This window comes from Pelodiscus sinensis, chromosome 17, assembly GCF_049634645.1.
Source record: "Pelodiscus sinensis isolate JC-2024 chromosome 17, ASM4963464v1, whole genome shotgun sequence".
Lineage (NCBI taxonomy): Eukaryota > Metazoa > Chordata > Testudines > Trionychidae > Pelodiscus > Pelodiscus sinensis.
In genome coordinates this window covers 2585196-2611484 of record NC_134727.1, presented here as the reverse complement: position 1 = coordinate 2611484, position 26289 = coordinate 2585196, and the positions used below count along the sequence as shown (strand labels likewise).

The 26289-nt window shown below is 61.7% G+C and overlaps 1 protein-coding gene across 3 annotated transcripts in view; it reads left to right on the top strand.

Annotated features, from left to right (window-relative positions):
• The window catches only part of PSD2 (pleckstrin and Sec7 domain containing 2), a 102682-nt gene that overhangs the window by 35318 nt on the left and 41075 nt on the right, over positions 1–26289 (top strand). For 2 of the 3 annotated variants that reach the window (XM_075900102.1, XM_075900103.1), the window contains 3 exons: positions 8086–8451; positions 18180–18659; positions 19764–19958. In XM_075900102.1, the coding sequence (XP_075756217.1) occupies positions 8086–8451; positions 18180–18659; positions 19764–19958 (1041 nt within the window). Of the gene's footprint in view, positions 1–8085; positions 8452–15780; positions 15935–18179; positions 18660–19763; positions 19959–26289 lie in introns of those variants that run through there. The other variant, XM_025189099.2, reaches the window with a different exon arrangement.

Genomic DNA, 26289 nt, shown 5'->3' with positions numbered 1-26289 from the left:
TGTTTTGCGCAGAAGAGCCCCGATGGCTAAAATGGCGATCGGGGCTTTCTTGCACAAAATCGCGTCTAGACTGGCCATGGATGCTTTTGCGCAAAAACATCCGTGCCAATCTAGATGCTCTTTTGCGGAAATACTTTTAACGGAAAAACTTTTCTGTTAAAAGCATTTCCGCAAAATCATGCCGGGGGTAGATGCGATGACCAATAGTGAGAGAAATGAACCGGATCACTGGCCTAAGCGTGCTTTACCCGCTAGAGTTCATTACAGCTGATTGAGACCGCTGCTGGTTTTCCCCGTTTCCACCTAGCTATTTGATCATTTACACAGCACCTCGTTGCGGGGCTGGAGAGAGGTGGCAATCCAGAGCGCTGCCCAAGAAAACAAAAACACACGTGAAGGAGGAAAGGGAAAGAATCCCCTTGCGAATATTAACAATTGCCTGGTGTGCTGAGCGGGAGTCGGGCGTAGCGTCAACCTAGCCCCAGCAAAACCCCACGGACGCACGTCTGTTCAACGTGGTTGGAACGATCCTGCTCTTAGCAGAGGGGTGGGAGCCGGGCTGGGCTAGGGGGCTGTGCAGGTGTGTAGAGCAAAGGAGGGCTTGCTGCTGGAGTGGCGAGTAGGACGAGGGGAGGCCCTGAGTGGCAGGAGTTCTGCTCCATCACCTCCCACGGCACCCTCAGGAGAGCCCATCCCCATGGTGTCCTAGCGCCTGCAAACCCAGGGCCAGGCTTCAAAAGGAGCGCGTCCCTCCCCACGCGGAGCTCAGCAAAACGGCAACGCTCGGTCCCTTGAGGTCGGGGTGTTGCTTGGGAGAGAAGGCGGAAGTCGGGGTGTTGCGAGAAGGCGGAAGTCGGTGCCCAGGCGCTGGAAGCGAATCCCTCCCCTGGGTGCTGTATCATGAAATCCCCATGGGATCTGGTCTCTGCTTTTCTTCTCAGCTGGGGGCGTTGCCTCTCCAAGCCCATTCGGCCTTCAGGAGAGTTCCTTGCTTAAACCGAGACGCTGCGGCCGAGCTCAGTCGGAGAGAAACACGACCCTCTTCTCGCCTTGCTCATTTCCCGGCGCCGTAGGAATTGCTGACTATTCCACCTCCATCTCTGCTCCATCAGGGGGTGTTATCTTTGCAGCCACTTAGGCCAGCTGAAGCTCTGTGCAAACCAGGCCTGGCCGTTTCGGCCATCTCATCCTCTTGTCCCGGGTCTAGGCCGTCCCCTGTTGCTGCTCTCTGCATCCTACTGAGTCCATGAAAGCACATTGGGAGAGCACAGATTTTAGTCCCTAGCTATGGGCCCAGGCCTGCACAGTTCTTGAGTATGTGTCACCCACAGAGTATGCTGCCTTCAGGAACAGGCCAGGCCCACTCCTTATTGAGCTGAAGAGGCTGTGTGCGGATCTGGACCAGATCTGGACTGGGCTGGTATGTGGATTTGAGGCTACATCACAGCTAGGGCTTGGGCTCAGATTCGATAGGCCCAAACATCGAATAAACTCTTCGTATGCCAAAGTGACCCCAAATGGCAGAACGAGGGTTTGCGATTCACAGTGAACTCATGCAATTAAAAATTAATCATGATTAAAAGAGTAATCACAATTCATTGCAGTTATAATCGCCCTGTTTAACAATAGACTATTGATTCACATATATTCAGTATTTTGGATGTTTTTCTACACTTTCAAATATATTGATTTCCATCACAACACAGAGTACAAAGTGTACACTGCTCGCTTTATATTGTTTTTATTACAAATATTTGGACTGTAAAAATGGTAAAAGAAATAGTATTTTCCAATTCACCTCATACAAGCGTTGTAGTGCCAAGTCATAAAAGCTCAACTTACAAATGGAGTTTTTTTAGACACAACTATATTCAAAATCAACACAATGTAAACTTGAGTGCCTACAAGTCCTCTCGGTTCTCCTGGGTTAGCCAATTGCCCACATAAGTTTGGGTACAATTTGCAGGAGGTAACGTTTTATCTTTCTTTTATTTTTGACTGCAGTTCTTTTTGTACTCAGTTCTACATTTGTGAGTTCAAGTGTCATAATACAGTTTGCACAACAGTCCTTGTATTCAGAAAATTGAAAAATAAACCATCTCTTTTGTTTCGACAGTGCACATGTGTATCACAATCATAAAGTGAGCCCTGTATACATTGTACGCTGCGTAAGTGAAATCAATATATTTGAAAATGTGGAAAACACCCAAAACTATGTCTACAAATGGTATTCTCTTATTGAGTGTGATTAATTGCACAATCACAACTCATTTGTTTAAGCCCTGCAGTTAATTGTGATTAATTTTTAATCATGTGATTAATTGCAATTAATTTTTTTAATTGCTAGGAAGAACCCTTGCAAGAAGAGCCAGTCTCATGAGCTTTCATGGAATCCTAAAATCCCAGGGTTGGAAGAGACCTCAGGAGTCATCGAGTCTAGCCCCCTGCCCAAAGCAGGACCAACCCAACTACATCATCCCAGCCAGGGCTTGGTCAAGCCGGGACTTAAACACCTCCAGGGATGGAGACTCCACCTCCTTCCTGTGCAGTGAAATGTCCCTTGTGCTTCTCACTCTCTGGCGGGCTTGGGGAGGAGGGAAGAGGGAGGGCAAAGCTGTCCCTTTTTAGCACCCGTCTCTTTCTGTCATTTTTCCAGTTTCAGACTGAAGAGTCTCGCATCCCCCCCTTCCTTGGGGAAGCCTGTGTCAGCCGGAGGGCAGAGTGGGGTGTATCGGGGTCCCAAAAGCCAACGTGCACTTGTGCCGTGGAAGTTGCTACTTAGGAATAATTAGGAATTTGTGCCATGGGAGTCGCTACTTAGGAGTAGTTGCATTTATCCGACATCCAGGCCTTTCAATGCATTGGACAAACATTAACGAATCCTGCCCGGCGCCCGACAGGACAGCACGGTCCCTATTTCTCGCGCCCGGGAACGGAAGGACTTGCTCCAGCAAGTGAGTTAGACACAGAAATAGCAATGGGAGGGACCCAGGCATCCTGGCTGGCTGGTCTCTGCACTATCGAGGATCCCATGCTCCCGCTTTGGATACAATTCATTTCTCTTTACAGTTGTTTCAGGTATCCTTCCCCTCATGCCTACTCCCGCCCCAAGAATACTGAAACCTCGGCAATATCGGAGTGCGGTTTGTAGGTCACAGCTTTCCTCTGCATACCAAGCTTGGATGTCGTTGCAACTCGTTTCTATGGGAATACTACTTTGTAATCAGCAACACTTACTGCATTTGCAAGAGTGGCAGGTTTTATATCTACATGTTTTAAAAACCCAGCCAAGGTGCCTTTTTGTAGTGACATGTATTTATCCACAGCACTGCATTGTCCTTCTTCTGTCCTGCCCGGGTACCGTCCCTTCAGCTAGTCATAAAGGACACGTTTGTGATGGTCTTAAGTGGCAGCCCGGTGACACGTTTCCGCAGTCTGTGCGGGACAGGGAAAGAAGCGTTACGCTGCCAGCCAAGGGGCTATTTTTAAACAGGGAGAGTCAGCAGGAATCATTTTGCAAGTTTGCACATCTCGGCTGCACTACAAGGCGTTATCGACATTGTAACTCCCCCCGTGATTCCCACCCCCCTGCCCCAGACTGAATCTGCCTTGAACTGGGAGGTAAAGGCTTACCACACCCATCTGGGAGACAAGCCCCCTGCCCCCACGCCTGCAGTGCCATGAACCCATCATGCTGTTTTAACCCCAAACAGCCCCGCCCCCGACGCAGCTAACCCTGTAGTATCTCTCCCTCGCCCGAGGGTGGGGGCCTGGTGCCCACGCCCCTGGGAGTCGGATATCTCCTGAGCTTCACTCTAGTCTAACAGCATCAACAAGTCCTGGCCACGGGCCATCTCAATAGGCGCTGTGCAAATGCAGAGCAAACCAGGGTCCCTGCCCCAGGGAGCTTCCAGTCCAAGCCCAAGACAGGAGACAACAGGCGGAAAAGCCCAGGGAAACCCGGAGGCAGCCTGGGTCAGCGTGACAGGCCGTGGGCTCAGCCGGCCGCAGCCCCGTTGCTCGGGTGGCTGTAGGCCTCACGGCGGAGGAGGGCTGTAAGCGGAGGGGCAGACACAGCAGGAGCGTTTCTGGTGCTACCTGGGCCATTCCCTGGATGGCTGCAGCCCTAGCACCAGGCCCGGGGTGAAACTAAAACAAGGAGCAGCCCGCATTGTCAACCCACCGCTGGGCACCTTCCCAGCACCAGCCTGTGTGTGTGCTGGGACAGGGTGCTGTGTTCGAGCTGCAGGCGGCTGGGGCTGCCAGGGTCATAGAGGGAGCGGTGTGCCCGTCGGCAGCCACCGAGTGCTAAATAGGAATCCTTGTAGCCAAGAAGGCTAATAATACATTAGGTGCATTAAGAGGAGCATTGGCAGCAGATCCAGAGATGTCCTTATTCCCCTTTATTCGGCTCTGGGGAGGTCACGTCTGGAGTGTTGTGTCCAGTTCTGGGCCCTCACTACAGGAAGGATGTGGACGCATTGGAGAGAATCCAGCGGAGGGCGAGCAAAATGCTGAGGGGGCTGGAGCACATGGCCTGTGAGGAGAGGCTGAGGGACTTGGGTCTGTTTAGTCGCAGAAGAGGAGTGAGGGGATTTGAGAGCAGCCTGCGACTCCCGGCAGGGGGTTCGGAGGAGGCTGAGAGAGGCAGAGGGGACAGGTGACAGAAGGAGGAGGATGGTCTCAAGTTGCAGTGGAGGAGGTCTGAGTAGAATAATAGGAAAACTGTTTCCCTAGGCGGGTGGGGAAGCGCCAGGCTGGGTTCCCTAGGGAGGGGGTGGAATCTCCGACCCTAGAGGTGTTCCAGTCCTGGCTGGGATGGTTGAGCTGGGACTGGTCCTGCTTCGGGCAGGGGGCTGAGCTGGATGGCTGCTGAGGTCCCTGCTGGCCCTGGGTTCGATGAGTTCGTGTTGGATTAGCCTAAAGGCCCTGCCTAAAGCTCCTGCCCCACTCTGGCCTGACGGGCACCCCCCCAGGAGGGCTGGACCCGGGCCCCTCTAGACTCGAAAGCATGAAACTGGCGGCCTGCGAGCGCCCCACGGGGCCAGAGGTCACAGAAGGCTCCGAAGTCTTTAGGAATGGACCGGAGCAACGGATCGGGGCCCAAAGGCTACCGGTCCGACCCCGCGGGGGCAGGTGCGATGGATCAGGGCACACGGGTTATCGGTGCGACCCCGCGGGGCAGGTGCGCTGGATCGGGGCGCACGGGTTATCGGTCCGACCCCGCGGGGCAGGTGCGATGGATCGGGGCGCACGGGTTATCGGTCCGACCCCGCGGGGGCAGGTGCGCTGGATCGGGGCCCACGGGTTATCGGTGCGACCCCGCGGGGGCAGGTGCGATGGATCGGGGCGCACGGGTTATCGGTCCGACCCCGCGGGGCAGGTGCGCTGGATCGGGGCACACGGGTTATCGGTCCGACCCCGCGGGGCAGGTGCGCTGGATCGGGGCACACGGGTTATCGGTCCGACCCCGCGGGGCAGGTGCGCTGGATCGGGGCACACGGGTTATCGGTCCGACCCCGCGGGGCAGGTGCGCTGGATCGGGGCACACGGGTTATCGGTCCGACCCCGCGGGGCAGGTGCGCTGGATCGGGGCACACGGGTTATCGGTCCGACCCCGCGGGGCAGGTGCGATGGATCGGGGCACACGGGTTATCGGTCCGACCCCGCGGGGCAGGTGCGATGGATAGGGGCACACGAGTTATCGGTCCGACCCCGCGGGGCAGGTGCGCTGGATCGGGGCACACGAGTTATCGGTCCGACCCCGCGGGGCAGGTGCGCTGGATCGGGGCACACGGGTTATCGGTCCGACCCCGCGGGGCAGGTGCGCTGGATCGGGGCACATGGGTTATCGGTCCAACCCCGCGGGGCAGGTGCGCTGGATCGGGGCACACGGGTTATCGGTCCGACCCCGCGGGAGCAGGTTCGATGGATTGCGGCGCACGGGTTATCGGTCCGACCCCGCGGGGGCAGGTGCGATGGATCGGGGCACACGGGTTATCGGTCCGACCCCGCGGGAACAGGTGCGATGGATCGGGGCGCAGGGGTTATCGGTCCGACCCCACGGGGCAGGTGCGCTGGATCGGGGCCCACGGGTTATCGGTCTGACCCCACGGGGCAGGTGCGCTGGATCGGGGCCCAAGGGTTATCGGTCTGACCCCGCGGGGCAGGTGCGCTGGATCGGGGCGCAGGGGTTATCGGTCCGACCCCGCGGGGCAGGTGCACTGGATCGGGGCCCACGGGTTATCGGTCCGACCCCACGGGGGCAGGTGCGCTGGATCGGGGCGCACGGGTTATCGGTCCGACCCCGCGGGGCAGGTGCGCTGGATCGGGGCGCAGGGGTTATCGGTCCGACCCCGCGGGGCAGGTGCGCTGGATCGGGGCGCAGGGGTTATCGGTCCGACCCCGCGGGGCAGGTGCGCTGGATCGGGGCGCACGGGCTACCGGTCCGACCCCGCGAGGGCAGGTGCGCTGGATCGGGGCACACGGGTTATCGGTCCGACCCCGCGGGGCAGGTGCGCTGGATCGGGGCGCAGGGGTTATCGGTCCGACCCCGCGGGGCAGGTGCGCTGGATCGGGGCGCAGGGGTTATCGGTCCGACCCCACGGGGCAGGTGCGCTGGATCGGGGCACACGGGTTATCGGTCCGACCCCGCGGGGCAGGTGCGCTGGATCGGGGCGCACGGGCTACCGGTCCGACCCCGCGAGGGCAGGTGCGCTGGATCGGGGCACACGGGTTATCGGTCCGACCCCGCGGGGCAGGTGCGCTGGATCGGGGCGCAGGGGTTATCGGTCCGACCCCGCGGGGCAGGTGCACTGGATCGGGGCACACGGGTTATCGGTCCGACCCCGCGAGGGCAGGTGCGCTGGATCGGGGCACACGGGTTATCGGTCCGACCCCGCGGGGCAGGTGCGCTGGATCGGGGCGCAGGGGTTATCGGTCCGACCCCGCGGGGCAGGTGCACTGGATCGGGGCACACGGGTTATCGGTCCGACCCCGCGAGGGCAGGTGCGCTGGATCGGGGCACACGGGTTATCGGTCCGACCCCGCGAGGGCAGGTGCGCTGGATCGGGGCGCAGGGGTTATCGGTCCGACCCCGCGAGGGCAGGTGCACTGGATCGGGGCACACGGGTTATCGGTCCGACCCCGCGGGGCAGGTGCGCTGGATCGGGGCCCACGGGTTATCGGTCCGACCCCGCGGGGCAGGTGCACTGGATCGGGGCGCAGGGGTTATCGGTCCGACCCCGCAGGGCAGGTGCGCTGGATCGGGGCGCAGGGGTTATCGGTCCGACCCCGCGGGGCAGGTGCGCTGGATCGGGGCGCACGGGTTATCGGTCCGACCCCGCGGGTGCACAAGCCCTGGGGGGTTCCTTAGGGGAGCAGGCCACGCGCGGGCCCCGGGTCCGATCTGCGGGGGCTGCAGCTGTTGCCCGCTGCAGGGCATAACGCAGCCGGGCCCCTGCCCTGCGCCCCCTGCTCTTCCGAGGGGAGGGGGCGAGTTTCCAAAGGGTCCGGCCCGGGGGCCCCCCCTGCCCCCGGGCGCAGAGCGAGGCCGGGGGGTCTGCAAGGGGGGGCCCCCCGGGCGCAGAGCCAGGCCGGGGGGTCTGCAAGGGGGGCCCCCCTGGGCGCAGAGCCTGGCCGGGGGCGTTTGCAAGGGGGGGCCCCCCGGGCGCAGAGCCAGGCGGGGGTCTGCAAGGGGGGCCCCCCTGGGCGCAGAGCCAGGCCGGGGGGTCCGCAAGGGGGGCCCCCCGGGCGCAGAGCCAGGCCGGGGGGTCCGCAAGGGGGGGCCCCCCCGGGCGCAGAGCCAGGCCGGGGGTCCGCAAGGGGGGGCCCCCCCGGGCGCAGAGCCAGGCCGGGGGTCCGCAAGGGGGGGCCCCCCGGGCGCAGAGCCAGGCGGGGGTCCGCAAGGGGGGGCCCCCCGGGCGCAGAGCCAGGCGGGGGTCCGCAAGGGGGGGCCCCCCGGGCGCAGAGCCAGGCGGGGGTCCGCAAGGGGGGCCCCCCCGGGCGCAGAGCCAGGCGGGGGTCCGCAAGGGGGGCCCCCCCGGGCGCAGGGCCAGGCCGCTCACGCTGCTTCTCCCCACGCAGGCCCGGAGCCCGGACTATGAACGAACACGCGCCCCGCCAGCCGGCCGCCGCGGAGCACCACGAGGGGCGCGCCCAGCCCGCGGCTGACAGGGCCCGCCCCCGGGCCAGCCCGCAGCCACTCAGCGCGAAGGAACGCCGGAGCCCGGCCAATGAGAGCCCGCACGTGCCAAGGGGACGGCAGCGCGAGCCGCCCGGGAGCCGCAGCAGCAGCCCGGCCGGCGCGGCGCTGGCGAACGGGGTGCACCCCGGGCTGGAGGCGGCCGGCTTGCAGGAGGGAGCCTGGCCGAGCCGGGGGCTGCGGGGCGCGCGCAGTGCCCCGGACTCGCCCGAGGCGCTGCGTGCCGAGGACGCGGAGCAGCGGCGCAGGTAAGTGGGGTCCCGCATGTGCATCCCCCCCCACGGGCTCCGCGCTGCACCCCGCTAGTCCGGCACCCGCGGGACCTGCCCCAGCCCTGGGCGATCAGCATCCCCCCGCGCCCCGCTGCCGGCCGGGCTCCGAGAGGCATGGGGGGGATTCGAGCTAACCCGCAGCACGGGGAGCCAGGGGTGGGGGCGGTAGCAAACTTGATGGGACCGCGGGTAAGGTGCTAGTGGACATCCGGCTAAACCTGCCGGCCCGGGATGTTGCTGGACCGGAGAATGCCGGGCTAGAGAGGTGCACCCGTACAAAACGGCCTGGAGTGAATGCAGAGATTCCCATAGACAGCAGCTGGCCCTGGGTCAGGCCAGAGCACCCAGCGCCCTGCAGGACTGAGCCCCTATTTCCTCCTCTCCGGCGAGGGGTGACACAGCTACCAGTGCCTCCGTGGCACGCAGGGGGTGTGCAGAGAAGAGGTTCGCTTCCTTCTCCTCCTGGCACAAGTTAATGCCAGCAGCTCTGCACTCATGGGCCACCCTGCCGTAACCCCCCCACCCGGGGCTTACATCCACCCTGCCGTAACCCCCCACCCGGGGCTTACGTGCCACCCTGCCGTAACCCCCCACCCGGGGCTTACATCCACCCTGCCGTAACCCCCCACCCGGGGCTTACGTGCCACCCTGCCGTAACCCCCCACCCGGGGCTTACGTGCCACCCTGCCGTAACCCCCCACCCGGGGCTTACGTGCCACCCTGCCGTAACCCCCCACCCGGGGCTTACATCCACCCTGCCGTAACCCCCCACCCGGGGCTTACGTGCCACCCTGCCGTAACCCCCCACCCGGGGCTTACATCCACCCTGCCGTAACCCCCCACCCGGGGCTAACATCCACCCTGCAGTAACCCCCCACCCGGGGCTTACATCCACCCTGCCGTAACCCCCCACCCGGGGCTTACATCCACCCTGCCGTAACCCCCCACCCAGGGCTAACATCCACCCTGCCGTAACCCCCCACCCGGGGCTTACGTGCCACCCTGCCGTAACCCCCCACCTGGGGCTTACATCCACCCTGCCGTAACCCCCCACCCGGGACTTACATCCACCCTGCCGTAACCCCCCACCCGGGACTTACATCCGCCCTGCCGTAACCCCCCACCCGGGGCTAACATCCGCCCTGCCGTAACCCCCCACCCGGGGCTAACATCCGCCCTGCCGTAACCCCCCACCCGGGACTTACATCCACCCTGCCGTAACCCCCCACCCGGGACTTACATCCGCCCTGCCGTAACCCCCCACCCGGGGCTTACATCCGCCCTGCCGTAACCCCCCACCCGGGGCTAACATCCGCCCTGCCGTAACCCCCCACCCGGGGCTAACATCCGCCCTGCCGTAACCCCCCACCCGGGGCTAACATCCGCCCTGCCGTAACCCCCCACCCGGGGCTTACATCCGCCCTGCCGTAACCCCCCACCCGGGACTTACATCCACCCTGCAGTAACCCACAGTTCCCATTGAAACCAATGGACGGTAGGTGCCTAAACACCTATCTCAAGCTGGGCCTGTACCAGGAGGGCTAGAACGTGGGCTCCCGGGGCCGGAAGGGGTTTCCGTTCCACACGGGGGGTCACAGTTTGGCTCCAGGGCTCTCAGCACCCCCCACTGGACAAACTGGTCCCTGCCCTGGACCCTGAGTTCCTGCAACAGCAGCTCAGGTGTTAGATCCAGGGGTGTGAGGTCCACTCCCCGCAGGTGCTCTGATGGGTGCGAGGGGGGGGGGGGATTAACCGGCTTTGGTGCTGGGCGAGGGGAAGGCTGCTCCCTGGGCAGAAGGAGCACTTCCTTCCGGCTCACCATGCTTCCATACCCCAGTGCCCGGCCGAGCCCCCTCGGGGCTGGGGGTTCTGCAGGGGCACACCGGGGTGGTGCAGCGGGCTGGTCGCAGGGCTGGAGTTGCAGATACCATCCCACTGCCAAGCCTCATGCACAACCCAGAGCCTGGCTTGCTTTTTCCCCCGGCGGACTTGATGAGGGAGGGGGATCTCCTCCCATGCAGCTGCCCTGGGCGGGCCAGAAGTGGTAGGGATGCCCTGGGCTTCCAGGCAGAGAGCAGAGACCCTGCTGGGTCCCCCAGGATCTATGGGGTGTGGGGGCCCGTCCATCCCCGGCACTCCCTGGGGAATGCACCGGAGGGCGCTCTGCGAGGGGGTCTGCGCGGGATTTCCTGTTCCCCTCAGGCATTTCTAGGGGCACGAGCAGCCTGAACAGAGCCGCTGTCCTGGGGGTAGCACAGCCACCGCGAGGCGCATGATTAGTGGGTGCGTGGGCCTCTGGACGGGGATGGGAGACGTTCCCGCAGGGCTGCCCCACGTCCCAAGCAGGGCAGCAAGTCATTCGGGACAGCCCTGGGGCACAGTGAGGCGTCAGGGGCTGCCCTGGCGTCCTGGACATGGGGGCTGCAGATTGGGGCCGTCTCCCAGGGTGAGGGGGCGAGTCTGGCAGTCTCCTCAGAAAAGAGGCGGCTGCCCCACTGCGCGAGGGAGGCAGAACCAGCGCACGGGCCAGTGGCGCTTTGCCGAGGTCTCTGGGCGTCGCACGCGGCTCCTCCGTTCCATAAGGGCGAGTTTAATCTACGCCAACGGCTGGGGCCTGGCTGTCCCTTGAGGTCTTCTGCAGGACAGAGCCCAGTGTGCCGCCTGGTGAGCCCCGCAACCTGAGCCTGGACACCATGGTACTGACCCAGCTCCCAGGCCGGGAGAGCAGCAACATGGCTTCAGGGCGCCAGTTCCACGGATAAGAAGAGAACGGGTGTGCAGTGATGCATGCGACTGCCGCCGGACTCAGGAATGCATTGTGCCGGCTCCGGGCTGACAGAGGAACAAAGCCTCCCTTGTCAAAGACTGAGGGCACAAGAAAGGTGCAATCATGGTCTCTCCCCTGTCACCCATTCCCAGCCCTGACAGAGGCTAGGGACCCCATTCCTGCCCATCCTGGCTAACAGCCATTGAGGGACCTGAATGAATTTACCAATCTCTTTTTTGACCCCTGTTAAAGTCTTGGCCTTCACAGCATCCTGTGGCATGGAGTTCCACAGGTTGTCTGTGCATTGCATGAAGAAGTACTTCCTTTTGATAGTTTTAAACCTGCTACCTATGCTTTGCTACGTGGAAGCAACTAGGTGGGGGGAAATTCAGTATTGGTGTAAGCAGGTGCAGCTCTACTAAAATCCACAGAGATCCATCTGCTTGCACGAGGACTGAGTTTGTCTGGATATATCACACACAATGGATCTTCAAGTCTTCATTCAGGAACTGCCAGGCCGGCCACCACCCCCCATTACGCTCTGGCCTTTAAGAGCCGGTGTGATTCGTTACGTGAGTACCGAAGCCGTTAGAAAGACGGAATGCAGAGCTGAGGGGAGGAGCCGAGGTTCTGTGGCAGTCCGTGGGGCTGAGCCAGCTCTAACTTGCTTTTACGTTCTGTGAGCGATTTCATTGTTCTTTGCTGTCACCCGTTGTGTGTGCTGGATGCCTCGCCTGGGGCATCTAAGCCCTGAATAATAGATCCTAATTAGTCATTAGTTATTCATTTGCACTTGTACAGAATGTTTCCCCAGAGATCTCAAAGCACTTTGCAGAAAGGGGGGTGGGGCGGACAGTCGCAATAACCCATTTTAGAGACAGGACAACTGAGTCGCCCAAGGACATGCAGGGAGTCAGTGTCCAAGCTTGGCAAAGAGCTCTGGCCTCCATGGGTCCGGTCCCCTGCCCATGAGTGCGTTAGCCACCTTTTCACATGAAATATTTAGCAACAAACCAGGAAGCAGCCACCGCTTTGGAAGTGTCTGCTGTCGTTTGCATCCATTAGCATACATTTGCGCACTTCCATGCATCTCTACTCTGATTTATGCAAATTCCACTCCACAATGTTCGGCAAAGCCTTCATTTCCCCAGCCCTCCCTAAAGTTTTCACTCTGTTTTATCCCCGAGCTCAGTTCTCTGCCCTCAGCGGCTCAGGCTGATCTCAGACCCTGGGCCTGGGTGGAGCCAGGGCCCCATGCGAAAGGATCTTCTCCCAGGAGACAGGCTGGGGAGTGGAGGGGAGAAGGATCAGCTGGCTGGATCAGAACACATGGGGTTATGGTCTCTGCTTTGCCACAGGCTTCCGTGTGACCTTGGGCAAGTCTCTTAATACCTCACTCTAGTAGTGACTTCAGGGCAAGTTTGGAGCCTATGGGCCCTTGAGAATCTGGGCTTTAGTTCCCCATCTGTAATGGGGGCTCGATGGCCCTTCCCTACCCACCACGAGGCGCTCAGGTAGTGCGGGAACAGGGCCGGAGAAGTACGTCTGGCTACGAGTGTCCGTGGAAATATGGCTTGAACCACGCTGCCTCAACGCTGGTGTGTTTGGGGAAGGGCGGCCCCTCTGCTGCCCCAGCCTAAGGGGCAGGTCCCCGATGACGGCAGGCAACACCTGATGAATAGCAGGAAGCTAAACGGCCTCACTGCTATTTCAGCTCCATGGTACGAGCCCTGCGAGCTGGAAGCCAGATGAGCCAGGCCCTCTGCACAGGCCTTTCTGCAGCGTAGACGGCCCCGTCTTGGGCAGGTGAGGACTCACCGTCTCTAGGCGTATGCAAGGTCACCGAAGCGGAGCGCTCCTGAGGGTTCTGCAGAGAACAACGACTCCTGCCCTGCAGGGATGCAAGACCCGAGCTATTACCCTCCCAGCCTGAATCTTGCTGCTGGCAGCGGTGGCGCGAAAGGCCAGCCTCCTTTCCTGGTGCCCCGAAAGGCCAGCCTCCTTTCCTGGTGCCCCGAAAGGCCAGCCTCCTTTCCTGGTGCCCCGAAAGGCCAGCCTCCTTTCCTGGTGCCCATGGAAACTGCTCATGGATGGAACCGTTGGGCGAAGCATCGCGGAGACCTGCTTGGCCATTAGGAGCACGGCTGGTGAATGTTTTCCCGAGGACAGGCAGAAGGACACACCAAAGCACAAGGAGCGTTTCCCCGTGAAACTAGCCACACACTGCAACTCACGTGGGACAATCTCTTCCGCCGGCCATGACGCGTCATAACCAACGTGCATGCTCCGGAGAACGGTGGAAATCGTCACATGGCTCGTTTTTGTCAGGACAGACGCCAATTCCTCGCAACCGAGCCCGTTAGCAGGAAGCGGTTCTCCTCCGTGAATTTCTCCTTGCAACGTTTGTTTGGAAATTTTCTCTTCAACATTATCGAAAAGTCCCGTTTTGACCTTCTTGGAAATCAGCGTCGGGTTTTTGCCCCCCTTTGAACTGACTTTTGGTTGGGGAAGTGAAGCTGGTTGTAGTTAAACAGTTCACGAAAGGGCCAACAACATCAAAGCAAAGCGTGGAAAGAAAACCCTTCCACGAATCCGGCCGGGTGATTTGTGTGTTGTGGGGTTAGGACACCCCGTGAACTTTCAACTTCTTCTCCTTCTGGGTGTGAAAGACACTTCAGAAACTCTCAACCACTGTCCTGAGCCAGGACAACCGTTCCGTATCTCCCCAGCTCCAAGCAACACTTGGGAGGCCTCTGCGTGCAGCCCTGGATTGCGGGGGTGAAGGGATCTAGGTGCTAGTCTGAAAAGGTGCCGCTAAGAACGACTGAGCAGGAGAGCTTGGGCCCTGGCCCTCCTCAGGGTGGCCCCTGCTCCGCTCTGCCGCGTTCTGACCCACGCCTCTGTGCTCCATGTCTGTCCTCACCCTCGTCTCCTTCCCGGACACCCAGTGTTGGGGCCTGCTACCGCCTCGGCGGGCTGTGGAGCCAGGGGGTGCCAGGCTGTGCTCTGCCCAGCTACAAGCTTTCTTGGCTACAGGGGCGCCCTGTCGACTGCTCTCCATCTTCTCCTCCGCTGGAACCCCCAGCGCCTTTTCTGCCGAACGGCTGCTCGCCCCGCGGTCCCCAGCCTGCACTTGTCCTTGGGGAACCTCCTCGAATTTCTTTTAGCCCAGTCCTCCGATTTGTGCAGGTCACTCTGGGCCCTATCGCCGCCCCCCAGCGGATCTGCCTCTCCCCCAGCGTAGTGCCATCCGGGAACTTGCTGAGGGTGCAACCAGCCCCTCCAGAGTGTTAAAGAAGACTGACCCCGTGGCACTCCAGATATCGAGCCGTCGATCGCTACCTGCTGAGCCTAGTGATCTAGCCAGCTCACAGTCCGTTCGTCCAGCCTGGCCGCCTTTAACTGGGGAGACAGTAACACACGCTGTGCTAAGGTCCAGGTAGGTCACATCCACCCTCTTCCCATGTCCATGGAGCCGGTTCCCCCAGCGCGGCAGGCAATCAGGTCAGGCAGGACTTGTCCTTGGTGAATCCTGGTCACCTCCCTCTCTCCACGTGCTCCAGAACGGGTCCCTCGAGGGCCTGCTCCGGGATGGGCCTACATTTGCCTTCTTCCACCCGTCCGGGGCCACCACGAGACCTCAGAGAATGGCCGACGGCTCCGCAGTGGCCTCAGCCATTTCCCTCCGCTCTCCGGATGCATTGGATCCGGCCCCATGCAGGGGAGAGTGCTGAGGAGGGGGGCTCAGGGGCTCACCTGCCTTGTGACCGCCCCCCACGTGACTCCTCCCCAGGCCCCCCCGGCCCAGGGGATGTCAGGACAAGTCCTTCTCTTCTCTGCCCCGACCCCATCTCTAACCAGCCTCTCCCCCTACTCCGCCCTGCCCCTGCCCCAACCCTGCCTCTTCCCCCAAGATCTCTCCCATGGGCAAGGCCACATGGGGAACTAGCGGGCATTTGGCACCAGCAGCTCGCGCGCGCACACACACCCACACACACACACCCCTTCCCTCCCCCCGGGGGGCAGGAAAAAGTGGAGTGACACAGCTCTCAACCTCTTCCCCCCCCAGCTGCCTCCGGTGAATGCCTGGGGCCACCCACTGCTGCAAATGCAAGCCTCCTCCACGTGTTCCCCCGGCCGCCAGAGGCTCTGGCCCCCTGCCCCTCCCCCCCACGGCATTTGGGGGCACACAGTGTTGGGGCTCCCCACCCCCGGCCTAGGCTGCCTGTCAGGCCTTCTCCGTCTCCAGCGATCCACCGTCCCGCCTCACCTCTGAGGCTCCCGCAGGCTGGCCAGGAGGCTGGGTCCATACCCCAAGCAGAGCCTCGGGGGGCTGCTTGGCATGGCTGTAGGAGATCTGCCTGGGGTCAGGCTGTTCCTCGGGAAGTGCCCCCTGCCTGCCCCGGCTCTCCAGGCAGCCAGGCTAGACCCCAGCATCACCCCCGGGGGAGTGAGGCGGCCGTGAGCAAAGGACGATGGGGCACCCAGCCAGCAGTTGCTAGGGAACCCCAGGATTCCGTTGCGATCGCCGTGGGGACGCCGTGGGGTCCCTGCTCTCAGTAGGGGACCGGCCGGCCCTGGGAATGCCCCTCCCCCAGCCGGGGGGATGGATTCGCCCCCCTGCCCCAGAGGACCCTGGGAGTTCAGGAGGATGCAGCCATGCCCGCAGGGGGTCGAGACCCCCCAGGAAAGGTGCGACAGGCGCTGCCCAGCCCCCGGGAGTGGGAGGCTGCGGCGGCCGGGGCAGGAGAGCCCTGGAGAAGGGACACTGGCTGCCCGGGCAGCCTCGCACCAGTGGGCTGGGAGCTGGGGTCTCCCAACACAGACCGACCTGCCCCGGCCCTGGAGCCGAGTGGGGAACGGGCTGCGTGTGGACGGGCCACGGGGCGCCCACCCGGCACGCTGCCTCTCTGGCTGCCTCTCTGGCTGCAAACCCGACCTCGAGGTGCCGCCCCTCCCTGCCCCCTGCCCAGGGCAGCAAGGGGCCTTCAGCAGACCGGCGTCCAGCTGCGGCAGCCCCACGCGGGTATTCCCGTCAGCCTGGCGTTGTTCACGCGGCCCTGGAGCGGCGCCGGGCCGCGTGGAGAAAGTCCCGCTCGGCGCCGCCCCTCCGGGCGCTTTCAGCAGAACGGGCACTGAAACACCAGTGCTGGGGGGCTGCTGCGCCCCTCGGCTCGAGGGGTTTCCTTTCACAGGCAGGGGGTACAGTTGAGTCCAGCCCCACCACCCCCGTCCAGCATGCTCTGCCCGGTGCACTCTGACAGTGGTGGACTTAGGGGCAGGTTCTACCCGGTGGAGGCATCCTGGGGGCACCTTTTAAAACCCTCTAAATGTGCTGCCCCTGGGCTTTCTTTGCTCAGTTGCAACCGCGTGAGGCTGCTGGGGACATGCTGGCCCTGGTTCCTTGTCTTCCGTCTCTGCCTGTAGCTCATTAACATGTTCCCTGCTGGGAAGCAGCCCTCATTTATCACAGCTTATTTATGTACATTTCTATCACTGGCACACGCTGGAGCTAAGCCTCCCCCCCCCTTGGGAAGAGGGGAAATGCAAACTCCCCCGCACACGGCACAGTGCTCCGGGCTAGCTGGCCCAGAGGGATGGGCACACCCGGGGCGGGCCGGAGAGGCTTGTGTTTGGGGCTGTCAGAGCTGAAGTCCTCCGTGGCCCCCTGACGTTCCAAATCCAGGGCTGTGCTCGTGGGAGAGTCCGTCCCAGCCGGCAGGAGCGTGTCCTGGCGTTGTGTGCTCGGCGGGGGCGAGCCGGGCCATAGAAGAGCGGCCAGACGGGGTCAGACCCAGGGTCCTGTCTGCCCGCAGTGGCCAGCGCCAGGGGCCTCAGAGGGAGGGAACAGAGCAGGGAACCCTGAAGTGATCCACGTACATTCTGGTTTGTTGCTCCTGACTTTCCCGGAGCAACAGGCAAGTCCCAAACTCGGTTCAGAGCGGTGGGGCCATGGGGGTCTGCTGGGACCAGCATTCCCCAGTCCTGGCGGTGGAGCTCAGATTCGGAGCCTGCCTCGGCTCCAGCTCTCGCTCAACGCGCTCTCCAAGAGCCATTGGGCTGGCAAGCGCGGGCCTCCGGAGCCTGGTGAGTCGAGCACGGGCCCAGCGGGGAGCTCCGGGGTCCTGCTGCAAAGCTCTTCAGGGATTTATCCACGGTGCAGCCAGGCAGGCAGAGCGCCCCGAAGCCCAGCACTTGGAGTCTCACCACAGAGGCGACAGATCCCTTTGCAGGGGGATTTGAACCGGGGTCTCCCACATCCCGGGGGAGCACCCTAACCCTAGGTGAGGGGGCTGGTCCCTCTGCCTCCCCCCCCCGCTCGTGTGTGTGAGCTTGCCTGAGGAGGCAGGTGGTTCTCCGCACCCAAAGGACGGGGCCCTGCACCTGGCTTCGTGCGTCGCTGTGGGGCTGAGGCGAAGGCAGGTGCCCGGGGGAGGCAGTGGTGAGGGTCCCCAGTGGCAGAAACAGCCAGTGAGGGAACCTCCACTGCCAAACCACAGACGCTGAGGGGCTCAGGCAGCGCCGGCCCTGCCATGAGGCCACCTGAGGCGGCCGCCTCGGGTGCCAGACTCTGGGGGAGGCGCCGTTAGGACCCAGAGTGCACAACGTTGTGTAGGGAGCGGAGCAGCCCCGTGAGGGGAGCGGAACCGGAAGGAGGCAGAACGAGACCTTGCAAAGTTTTGGCCCAAGCGAGGGGGCCTGGGGCCCATTTCAGCTCCCCGCCTCAGGTACCAAAATGTTGTGGCCGGCCCTGGGTTTGGTCCCAGAATAGGGACTTAGGAGTCACGTTCCTGTGTCCTCAGGCCTAAGTGACCTGCCCACAAGTCGGGGACTGAGCCGGTGGCTGCTTCCAAGGTGGCCTAGGGCTTGGGGCCACTGGGCCGCCCTGAGCCTGCGCGAGCGCCCCGGGGCTCACACGACTGCCCTTGTGTTGCAGGTTGGCAGCGGGGGAAGCCGCGCAGGGCTGCCTGGAGGAGGACAAGGAGCACCTGCAGCTGAAAGACATCAGGGATGGATTCAGCTCCACCTTTGAAAAAATCGTGGAGTCCGAGCTCATGAAGGGCACGTACTACAGCAGCCTGGACTCCCTGGACGTGCTCTCCCTCACCGACGAGACCGACAGCTGTGTCAGCTTCGAGGCGCCGCTCACCCCCCTCATTCAGCAACGGGCCAAGGAAAGCCCAGAACTCGGGGACCAGAAACTGGGGGCCCAGCAGAACGCAGCCCTGGAGGCGGATAAGGAAGAGCAGGCCGCCGCGAAGCCAGCCGAGGGCGATTTGGGGAGCCCCCTGCGGCACTCGATTACCAGCAGCCGGTCGGAGAACGTGCTCAGCCGGTTATCCTTGAAAAACATCCCCAACGGGTTCCACGTCGAGGGAGCGGAGGAAGACGCCTCGAAGCTGATTAGCTCCATCAGGTAAGGCAGGCGGGGAGCGCGGCGGCTGGGCGTGGTGTTTGTTCTGTGTTTGTACAGCACCGAGCACAGCGGAGCCCATCCACCTAACTCGTGCTCCTCGACACTGCCGACTATTATTGTTCTATCTTGTGCTTCCCTACGTGCCATGGCAATGAACAGCCAGTATCCATCTGGGGGGACGCGTGTCCATCAGTCTCTCTCTTAGTGGGACCCAAGCCTGGGATCACGGCGAGACGTAGACAGACAAACCTGCAGCAAGGGAGGCTTAGCTTGGACATTAGGAAAAAGTTCTTAACCGTCAGGGTAGTCAAACACTGGAGTAAATTGCCCGGGGGGGTTGTGGAATCCTCCTCTGTGGAGATATTGAAGAGCAGGTTAGATAAATGTCTATCAGGGATGGTCTAGACAGTACTGGGTCTGCCTAGAAGGCAGGAGACTGGACTCGATGACTCTCGAGGTCCCTTCCAGTCCTAGTATTCTATGAATTTCCTGTACAGCCACAGAGTCCTTGGCGAGCGTGAAGGATGGTGCACGCCAGAGCCGCTTACGAGAGGAATTGCCGTAACACAAGGAAACGGGGTCGGTCTGAATTAGAGATGCTGAAGCTGTGTAACTCGGCTGATGTAGAACTCTAATGAGCTCCATTACTCTTCCCTTCACTAGGGGCAGGGTGGAAGAATCATGTAAATTGCGGAGCTGGAGTTGACGTGCCATGCACCAGTTTTCTGGGGCAGCCCCACGATGGGAGAAATGCGCCCGTCGACTTCCCTTATTCCTGACGACAGCGAGGCATGCTGGCACTGATGGGGGCGCCCTCAGCATTTGATTTAGCAGGGCTTTACTAGACCCACTAAATCAAACCCTGGAGGATTGATCGCCAGCGCGTCAATCCTCCAGCAAGTGGAGACGTGGCCCCAGAAAGGGACCATCCTGCCCAGGTCTGACCAAGCGTCTGGGTTTCTGACAAACATCTTGCAGCTGGTTGAGGGAAGGTGTCTGAGTTTCTCTGCAAACAGCTCCATGACAGAGCAGTTGGGGATTTGCTTTGAGGGCTCCGGAAAATCCCCTGCCTGTTTCGTTCATTGATTCCTCTTTACCCCGCAGTGACGCCAGCTTAAAAGACGCCCTTTCCGACTCAGACTCCGACCTGGGCAGCACGGAACAGCTCGACCATGGCAGCACGGACACCTTAGCAAACGGCTGCAGGGCAGACAGCGCCGCCGCCAAGCGCCTAGCCAAGCGCCTCTATCAGCTGGAAGGGTTCAAGCGCTGCGATGTGGCGCGCCAGCTCGGGAAAAAGTAAGTGGCCAGGTCCCGCGGCAAGCGTGAGAGGGCGTGGACCCTGGAGAGGAGGCTGCCGCTGTTGGTCTGGCTGGGCTCCGAGCCGGCATGGAAGCGTGGCCCGACTCCATGGGGCGGAAGTGACCGAACGCTGCTTCGCTTGGGGATGGGAGGGACTCCGTAGGGGAAAGCTCTGTCGGGCCAGGACATTCTGGGGCTTGCTTGGGAGCCAGGGTCGGGTCAGAGCATTGGCACGGTTCTGGATAATAAGCGCTGGGTGATACTGACATGGGCCCCGCCCACGCCTCTCGATCCAGACACTCCTGAGCATTGGGGGCGTTGAGCGTGTCGGGCAGCACCATGGCTCCCTTTCGCTGCCGATTACAGATGAACCAGACCTTGCCCCACAGAGCAAATGCCTCCTGACTTTAGAACAGGCCAGTCCAGAGCCCTGAAACTTGCCCCCAGAGTCTGAGGGCTCGGAGATCCGGGTCTGCCCTTCGTGACTTGCACCCATTTCTGACGTACTGAAATCTGACGTAAGCCCCCCGGGGACGTTGCTTGGAAGAGGTGGCTGTTGGGGAGAAGCTCAGTAGGACTCTGAGCGGTGGTTTTATTGCAGCCCTCCAGTGGGCTCAGCCGTGTATAAATCAGGGACCTCGTTTTCTCTGCCACACAAAGCAGAGCCGAGGTCACTGCGAAGGGACCTCTCCTAGCGCTGCACAGTCGGTTGCCCCGGGCGATCCCGGGAAGGGTTGGTTCTGAGGCTGTTGCCTGGCCGATGGTGCCTTTCCTTGCTGTGTACAGTTGTGTGGTCTGCGCCTGTTGCCAGCGACTGCCCCACGCTCTCCCTTCCATCGGAGGTCTGACCCCGGGTCAGGAGCAGCTTCTGTTAAAAGTGCCACTGTCATGCACGAGCCCCGTGGCAATTAGACTATCGGTCCTGCGGCCGCAGCGCCTGCCGGAACGAACAGGGGCGCTGTACGGAGCAGGGTCAGACCAGCTCTGGTCATCCACTCCCTGCCGCGCACACCTGCATGAAAGGGCAGGAACCAACGCCAGGCTCCGGTGGCAATCGGGGGCCCCCCGGCAGGGCATTTCGGACAGCGACTCAGCATGCCGCTTGCGTTGCGAGCCAGGGAATAAGAACCCGAGCGCGTGTTGACCAAACCACTCGCAATAATGGAGCACGCGCACGGAGACGACAGCTACTCTACTGCCCCGGGCGCCACCAGCTGCCCTGGTGTGGGCTGGCACGCTCCCCACCCCCGGGCGCACCCTTCGGACCTGTAGGATGTAGCAATCGGACCTTCTCCCCGGCACGTAAGTGGTTTTATGCCCTTCGCTACGTACTGTTACGAGGGAATCTCTGAATTCAGAGCAGGGGGCAGAACTGAGCTGGGAGAGCAACCCCGCTGGTTACGCAGACGAGAGTGGCCCGTGAACGGCTCTTCAGCCAATGCCGTGCAGATCCACTTCTGACCCTCTGCCGGAATTCCGGGGAGACACATTTGAACAGCTCAGATCTGCGGAGTCCTACTCCTGGCTCCGGACTAAGACGCTGGTGACTGCTGCAATCTGATAACCGTACTGGTCACGGCTCTTCCCAAGAGGGTCGGAATTTGGAGAGGGGAGAAAACACCAGGCTGAGACATAATGTTAGATATGGGCCCTGTGGGATTTTCTGCTTGGCTTGGCCCGTTAGTCCAGGGACCTCTCTCACCCCTGCATGGGAATCTCATTTCTTTCCAGGCCCGGCTTTTCCTGGGCTCTGTAAATTATACTACGAGCCTATGGAGGGCCAGGCTGCCCTGGTTGTATCCGTTTAGGGTTCGATGCCTGCCCGTTGGCATTAATAGAAAGATTCCTATTGATTCCCCGTCGTTCTGGGATCTTTCCCGGGGGACTCTTGTCTCCCATTGAAACCTGTTTGCTAACCAGCATGGGGTTTGTTTCCTTGCAGGGGCTGGCTGCCTTTGGGGCCCCTTTCCTGCCTGGGTGAGATCCCTGGCAAGAGAGCCTTCTGGGGCCAGGCACGGAGGTGGTGAGCGACGCCAGTGAACGGACGGGAGGAAAGGGGACGTTTCACTTCCGGGACGGCAGGGGAGCTGAGCTCTCCCAGGTTGCTGGCAGAACAGGCTCTGGATGGAGTGGCAAGGAGCTGGCGCAGGGCTTTCCCGGCAAGGGGCGGCCTGGGTTTTTGCGTGTGTCCTCTCAAAGCCAGAGTGGACGACTGAAGGACACGCTGCGTGACCAGCACACTCTCCTGGGGAAGGAGAGGGAGCGGAACACGGAGGCCACGCCGCGGCTGGAACAGCTCGCTCACAGTTGTGTTGCTCACTATCACTATCTTAGGCTGTGTCTACACTACATTCCTCTGTCGGCAGAGGCATGTAGATTAGGGTTGTAGGCAAAGGTAAATGAAGCCGCAATTTAAATGATCGCGGCTTCATTTACATTTACATGGCTGCCGCGCTGAGCCGACAAACAGCTGATCAGCTGTTTGTCGGCTCGCTGCTAGTCTGGACGTTCCCCCTGTCGACATCAAAGCCCTTTGTCGGCAGCCCCGTTATTCCTCGTGGGATGAGGTTTACCGGGGCTGCCGACAAAGGGCTTTCATGTCGACAGGGGGAACGTCCAGACTAGCGGCGAGCCGACAAACAGCTGATCAGCGCGGCAGCCATGTAAATGTAAATGAAGCCGCGATCATTTAAATCACGGCTTCATTTGCCTTTGCTGAACAAACAAAGTCATGTAGTGTAGACGTACCCCCAGATCCATGGTGCTGAGTGTCGAACGTGTTTCATGCGTGTGGGGCGCCGGCAGCACGGGGTCCAGGCCACCATGCGTTCAAAATAAACACACGTGCCAGTGAAATCACACACCACCTGCTTTCTGGTGGGACGCCGTCACATCGCACGAGCGCGGCAAGATCGGCCGCACCAGCGGGTGCTCCGGTTGTCATGGAAGCGGGGCCGGCGCACAAGCAATTGGTCTATGTTCAGAACAGATGCAGCGCGCCCAGAGGTTCCGGACGTGATGGAGCTGGGACCTGCCAGGCCCAGAGGTGCCAGGCTCAGCCTGGGCACACCATGAGCACTGGCTGGGAGCCCTCCTCGGAAATCCCGGCACATGGGAAGTGGAGTTGGGGATGCAGCTGGGCGGCCGGGTTCCCTCTAACTTAGCACTGGGCCGATTCCGCAGGCTGCCGCTTGGAAGCGTCGTTCCGCCTCCCTTTGGCTGAGCCAGAAAGCCCGAGTCCTGCCCAGCTGTGACCACGAACGCCTGCCCAGCTCTCCCGGCACAAACTCACAGCACAGGGCCAGTTCTGATGCCAACGCCACCAAAAACACGGCAGCAGCGGCAAGTTTCCCACCTGGCTAAACAAGCAGTTCCATGTCTATGGCCTCTGACCCTGCAAATCTCCACTGAGGGAGGAACGATCCGTGTCTCACACACAGAATGGGAAGCGACTGTCTAGGGAGGAGCCCTGCAGAACGGGATCTAGGGCTCAGAGTGGACCACGAGCTACATAGGAGTCAACAGTGTGACGCTGTCGCAAGAGAAACAAACATGATTCCGGGAGGCATTAACCAGACTGTTGTGAGCAAGACACGAGAAGTCCTTCTTCCGCTCTGCTCTGCGCTGATCAGGCCTCAGTGGGAGGATCGTGTCCAGGTCTGGAAACCACATTTCAGGAAAGATGCGGAGAAATTGGAGAAGGTCCAGAGAAGAGAAACAAGAATGATGAAAGGTCTAGAGAACATGAGCTATGAAGGAAGGCTGAAAGAATTGGGCTTGTTTAGTTAGAAAAGAGAAGACTGAGAGGGGACATGAGAGCAGCTTTCAGGTATCTAAAAGGGTGTTATAAGGAGGAGGGAGAAAAATTGTTGTTCTTGGCCTTAGGACAGGACAAGCAGCAATGGGCTTAAACTGCAGCAAGGGAGGTTTAGGTTGGACATTAGGAAAAACTTCCTGCCTGTCAGGGGGGTTAAACACTGGAATAAATTGCTTGGGGGGGGTTGTGGAATCCCCGTCTCTGGAGATACTGAAGAGCAGGTTGGATAAATGTCTATCAGGGATGATCTAGCTGGTGCTTGGTCCTGCCGTGATGGCAGGGACTGGACTCGATGACCTCTCGAGGGCCCTTCTGGTTCTAGTATCTATGAGTCTATGAAAGGAGCCGTGAGCACAGCTCTGCTCTTCTTCCGTTGTACTCCAGGAGTAAAACCCTGCACTTGGATCCACTTACAGGCTCGGGGCTTGGGCCCTTGTTCTCCTGTCTCTCTCATCTGGCATTTCTGTCCTCGCCGGGTGTCATGGCTACACTTCTATTGCAAGTGTCTACACTTCGGGGCATAATCTCCTCTGCTCTGCGGAGTTCCCTGCACGCTTGAGTTGTGTTATGCTAACGCTGCAGGGCCCCTTTGTGCTGATGCAGATGTTAGCCCAACGTCCTGGACAAATTCCAAGGCAGATCATTGCTTTCTGCCTCCCTAAACTAACCCTGCAGGCTCTGCTCTTCCTGGCCTCGGCAGTTGTGTCCAGCTGTGGAGCACTGTTTCACCCCAGAAGCAGCCGCATTACGAGGCTGGATGAGTGATCCCTCTCCATTTGTAAAATGCTTCAGGGTTCGTTGAGGTGAAAGGGGCTCTCTCTGCGGGAGAATTAGCATTAGCGCTGCATTTTTCATGAGACGGAAAAGGGCCATCATTCCAGGAACTGCTGGGCCTCCAAAGGGCATGTGCCGTTACGCTGAGATAATTACCCATTTCTCGTAACCATCCATCAAGCATTCTTCCATTAACGTTTGAGTCACTGTCAAATACTAACGGAGCACGGCCAGGCGACAGCGCCACGGCCAGCGCACGCCCCGCGGAGAGTTCCGAGCCGGGCGACAGTACCACGGCCAGCGCGTGGGTGCCACGCGGAGAGTTCCGAGCAGGGCGGCAGCGCCACGGCCAGCGCGCGGGTGCCACGCGGAGAGTTCTGAGCCGGGCGACAGCACCACGGCCAGCGCACGCCCCGTGGAGAGTTCCGATCCGGGCGACAGCGCCACGGCCAGCGCGCGGGTGCCACGCGGACAGTTCCGAGCCGGGCGGCAGCGCCACGGCCAGCGCGCGGGTGCCACGCGGAGAGTTCCGAGCCAGGCGGCAGCGCCACGGCCTGCGCACGCCACGCGGAGAGTTCCGAGCCGGGCGGCAGCGCCACGGCCAGCGCGCGGGTGCCACGCGGAGAGTTCCGAGCCAGGCGGCAGCGCCACGGCCAGCGCGCGCCACGCGGAGAGTTCCGAGCCAGGCGGCAGCGCCACGGCCAGCGCGCGGGTGCCACGCGGAGAGTTCCGAGCAGGGCGGCAGCGCCACGGCCAGCGCGCGGGTGCCACGCGGAGAGTTCCGAGCAGGGCGGCAGCGCCACGGCCAGCGCGCGCCACGCGGAGAGTTCCGAGCCGGGCGGCAGCGCCACGGCCAGCGCGAGGGTGCCACGCGGAGAGTTCCGAGCAGGGCGGCAGCGCCACAGCCAGCGCGCGCCACGCGGAGAGTTCCGAGCCGGGCGGCAGCGCCACGGCCAGCGCGCGGGTGCCACGCTGAGAGTTCCGAGCCAGGCGGCAGCGCCACGGCCAGCGCGCGCCACGCGGAGAGTTCCGAGCAGAGCGGCAGCGCCACGGCCAGCGCGCGCCACGCGGAGAGTTCCGAGCAGGGCGGCAGCGCCACGGCCAACGCGCGCCACGCGGAGAGTTCCGAGCCGGGCGGCAGCGCCACAGCCAGAGGAAACGCGTGGGCTTTGGTGCAGCGCTCTTCCGGCAAGCGAGAAGTTTTCAGCCCGCACTTTGGGATCGGGGCTGACGGTCCTGGCCACTAACAAGCTGCTGTTTTGGGCGACTGGCTGGGGTGAGATTCTCGGAGGGCCCAAGGAGCCGGGGGGTAGGGCAGCTTTCAGTTCCTGACACCTCCAGAGTGGAGGCTGCTCCTTCTTAGCCGGCGCGCCTCGTGCTCCCGATGGCACGTGCCCAAGAGTCAGCCCCGGATTTCGCTGCCTCCCAGCCTGGGCCAGACACTGCCAGGGCGGGGGATGGGAACGCTGACCCATGATCCCCGTGGGGGCGGCAGCGCCCAGAATGGCTGCAGGGGTGTGTGCGCCGCCCCTCCCCTCAGTCAGCCACGCCCGTCAGCTCCATCCCCAAGCCTCTGTTCACTGTGGGTCCCCTAGAGCAGCCCAATGCAGGTCTGCCCGGCGCCCCCAGCAGCCATGTATGGCCTGGGGTCCACCCCGCCTGGCTGTTCACTGTGGGTCCCCTAGAGCAGCCCAGTGCAGGTCTGCCCGGCGCCCCCAGCAGCTGTGTATGGCCTGG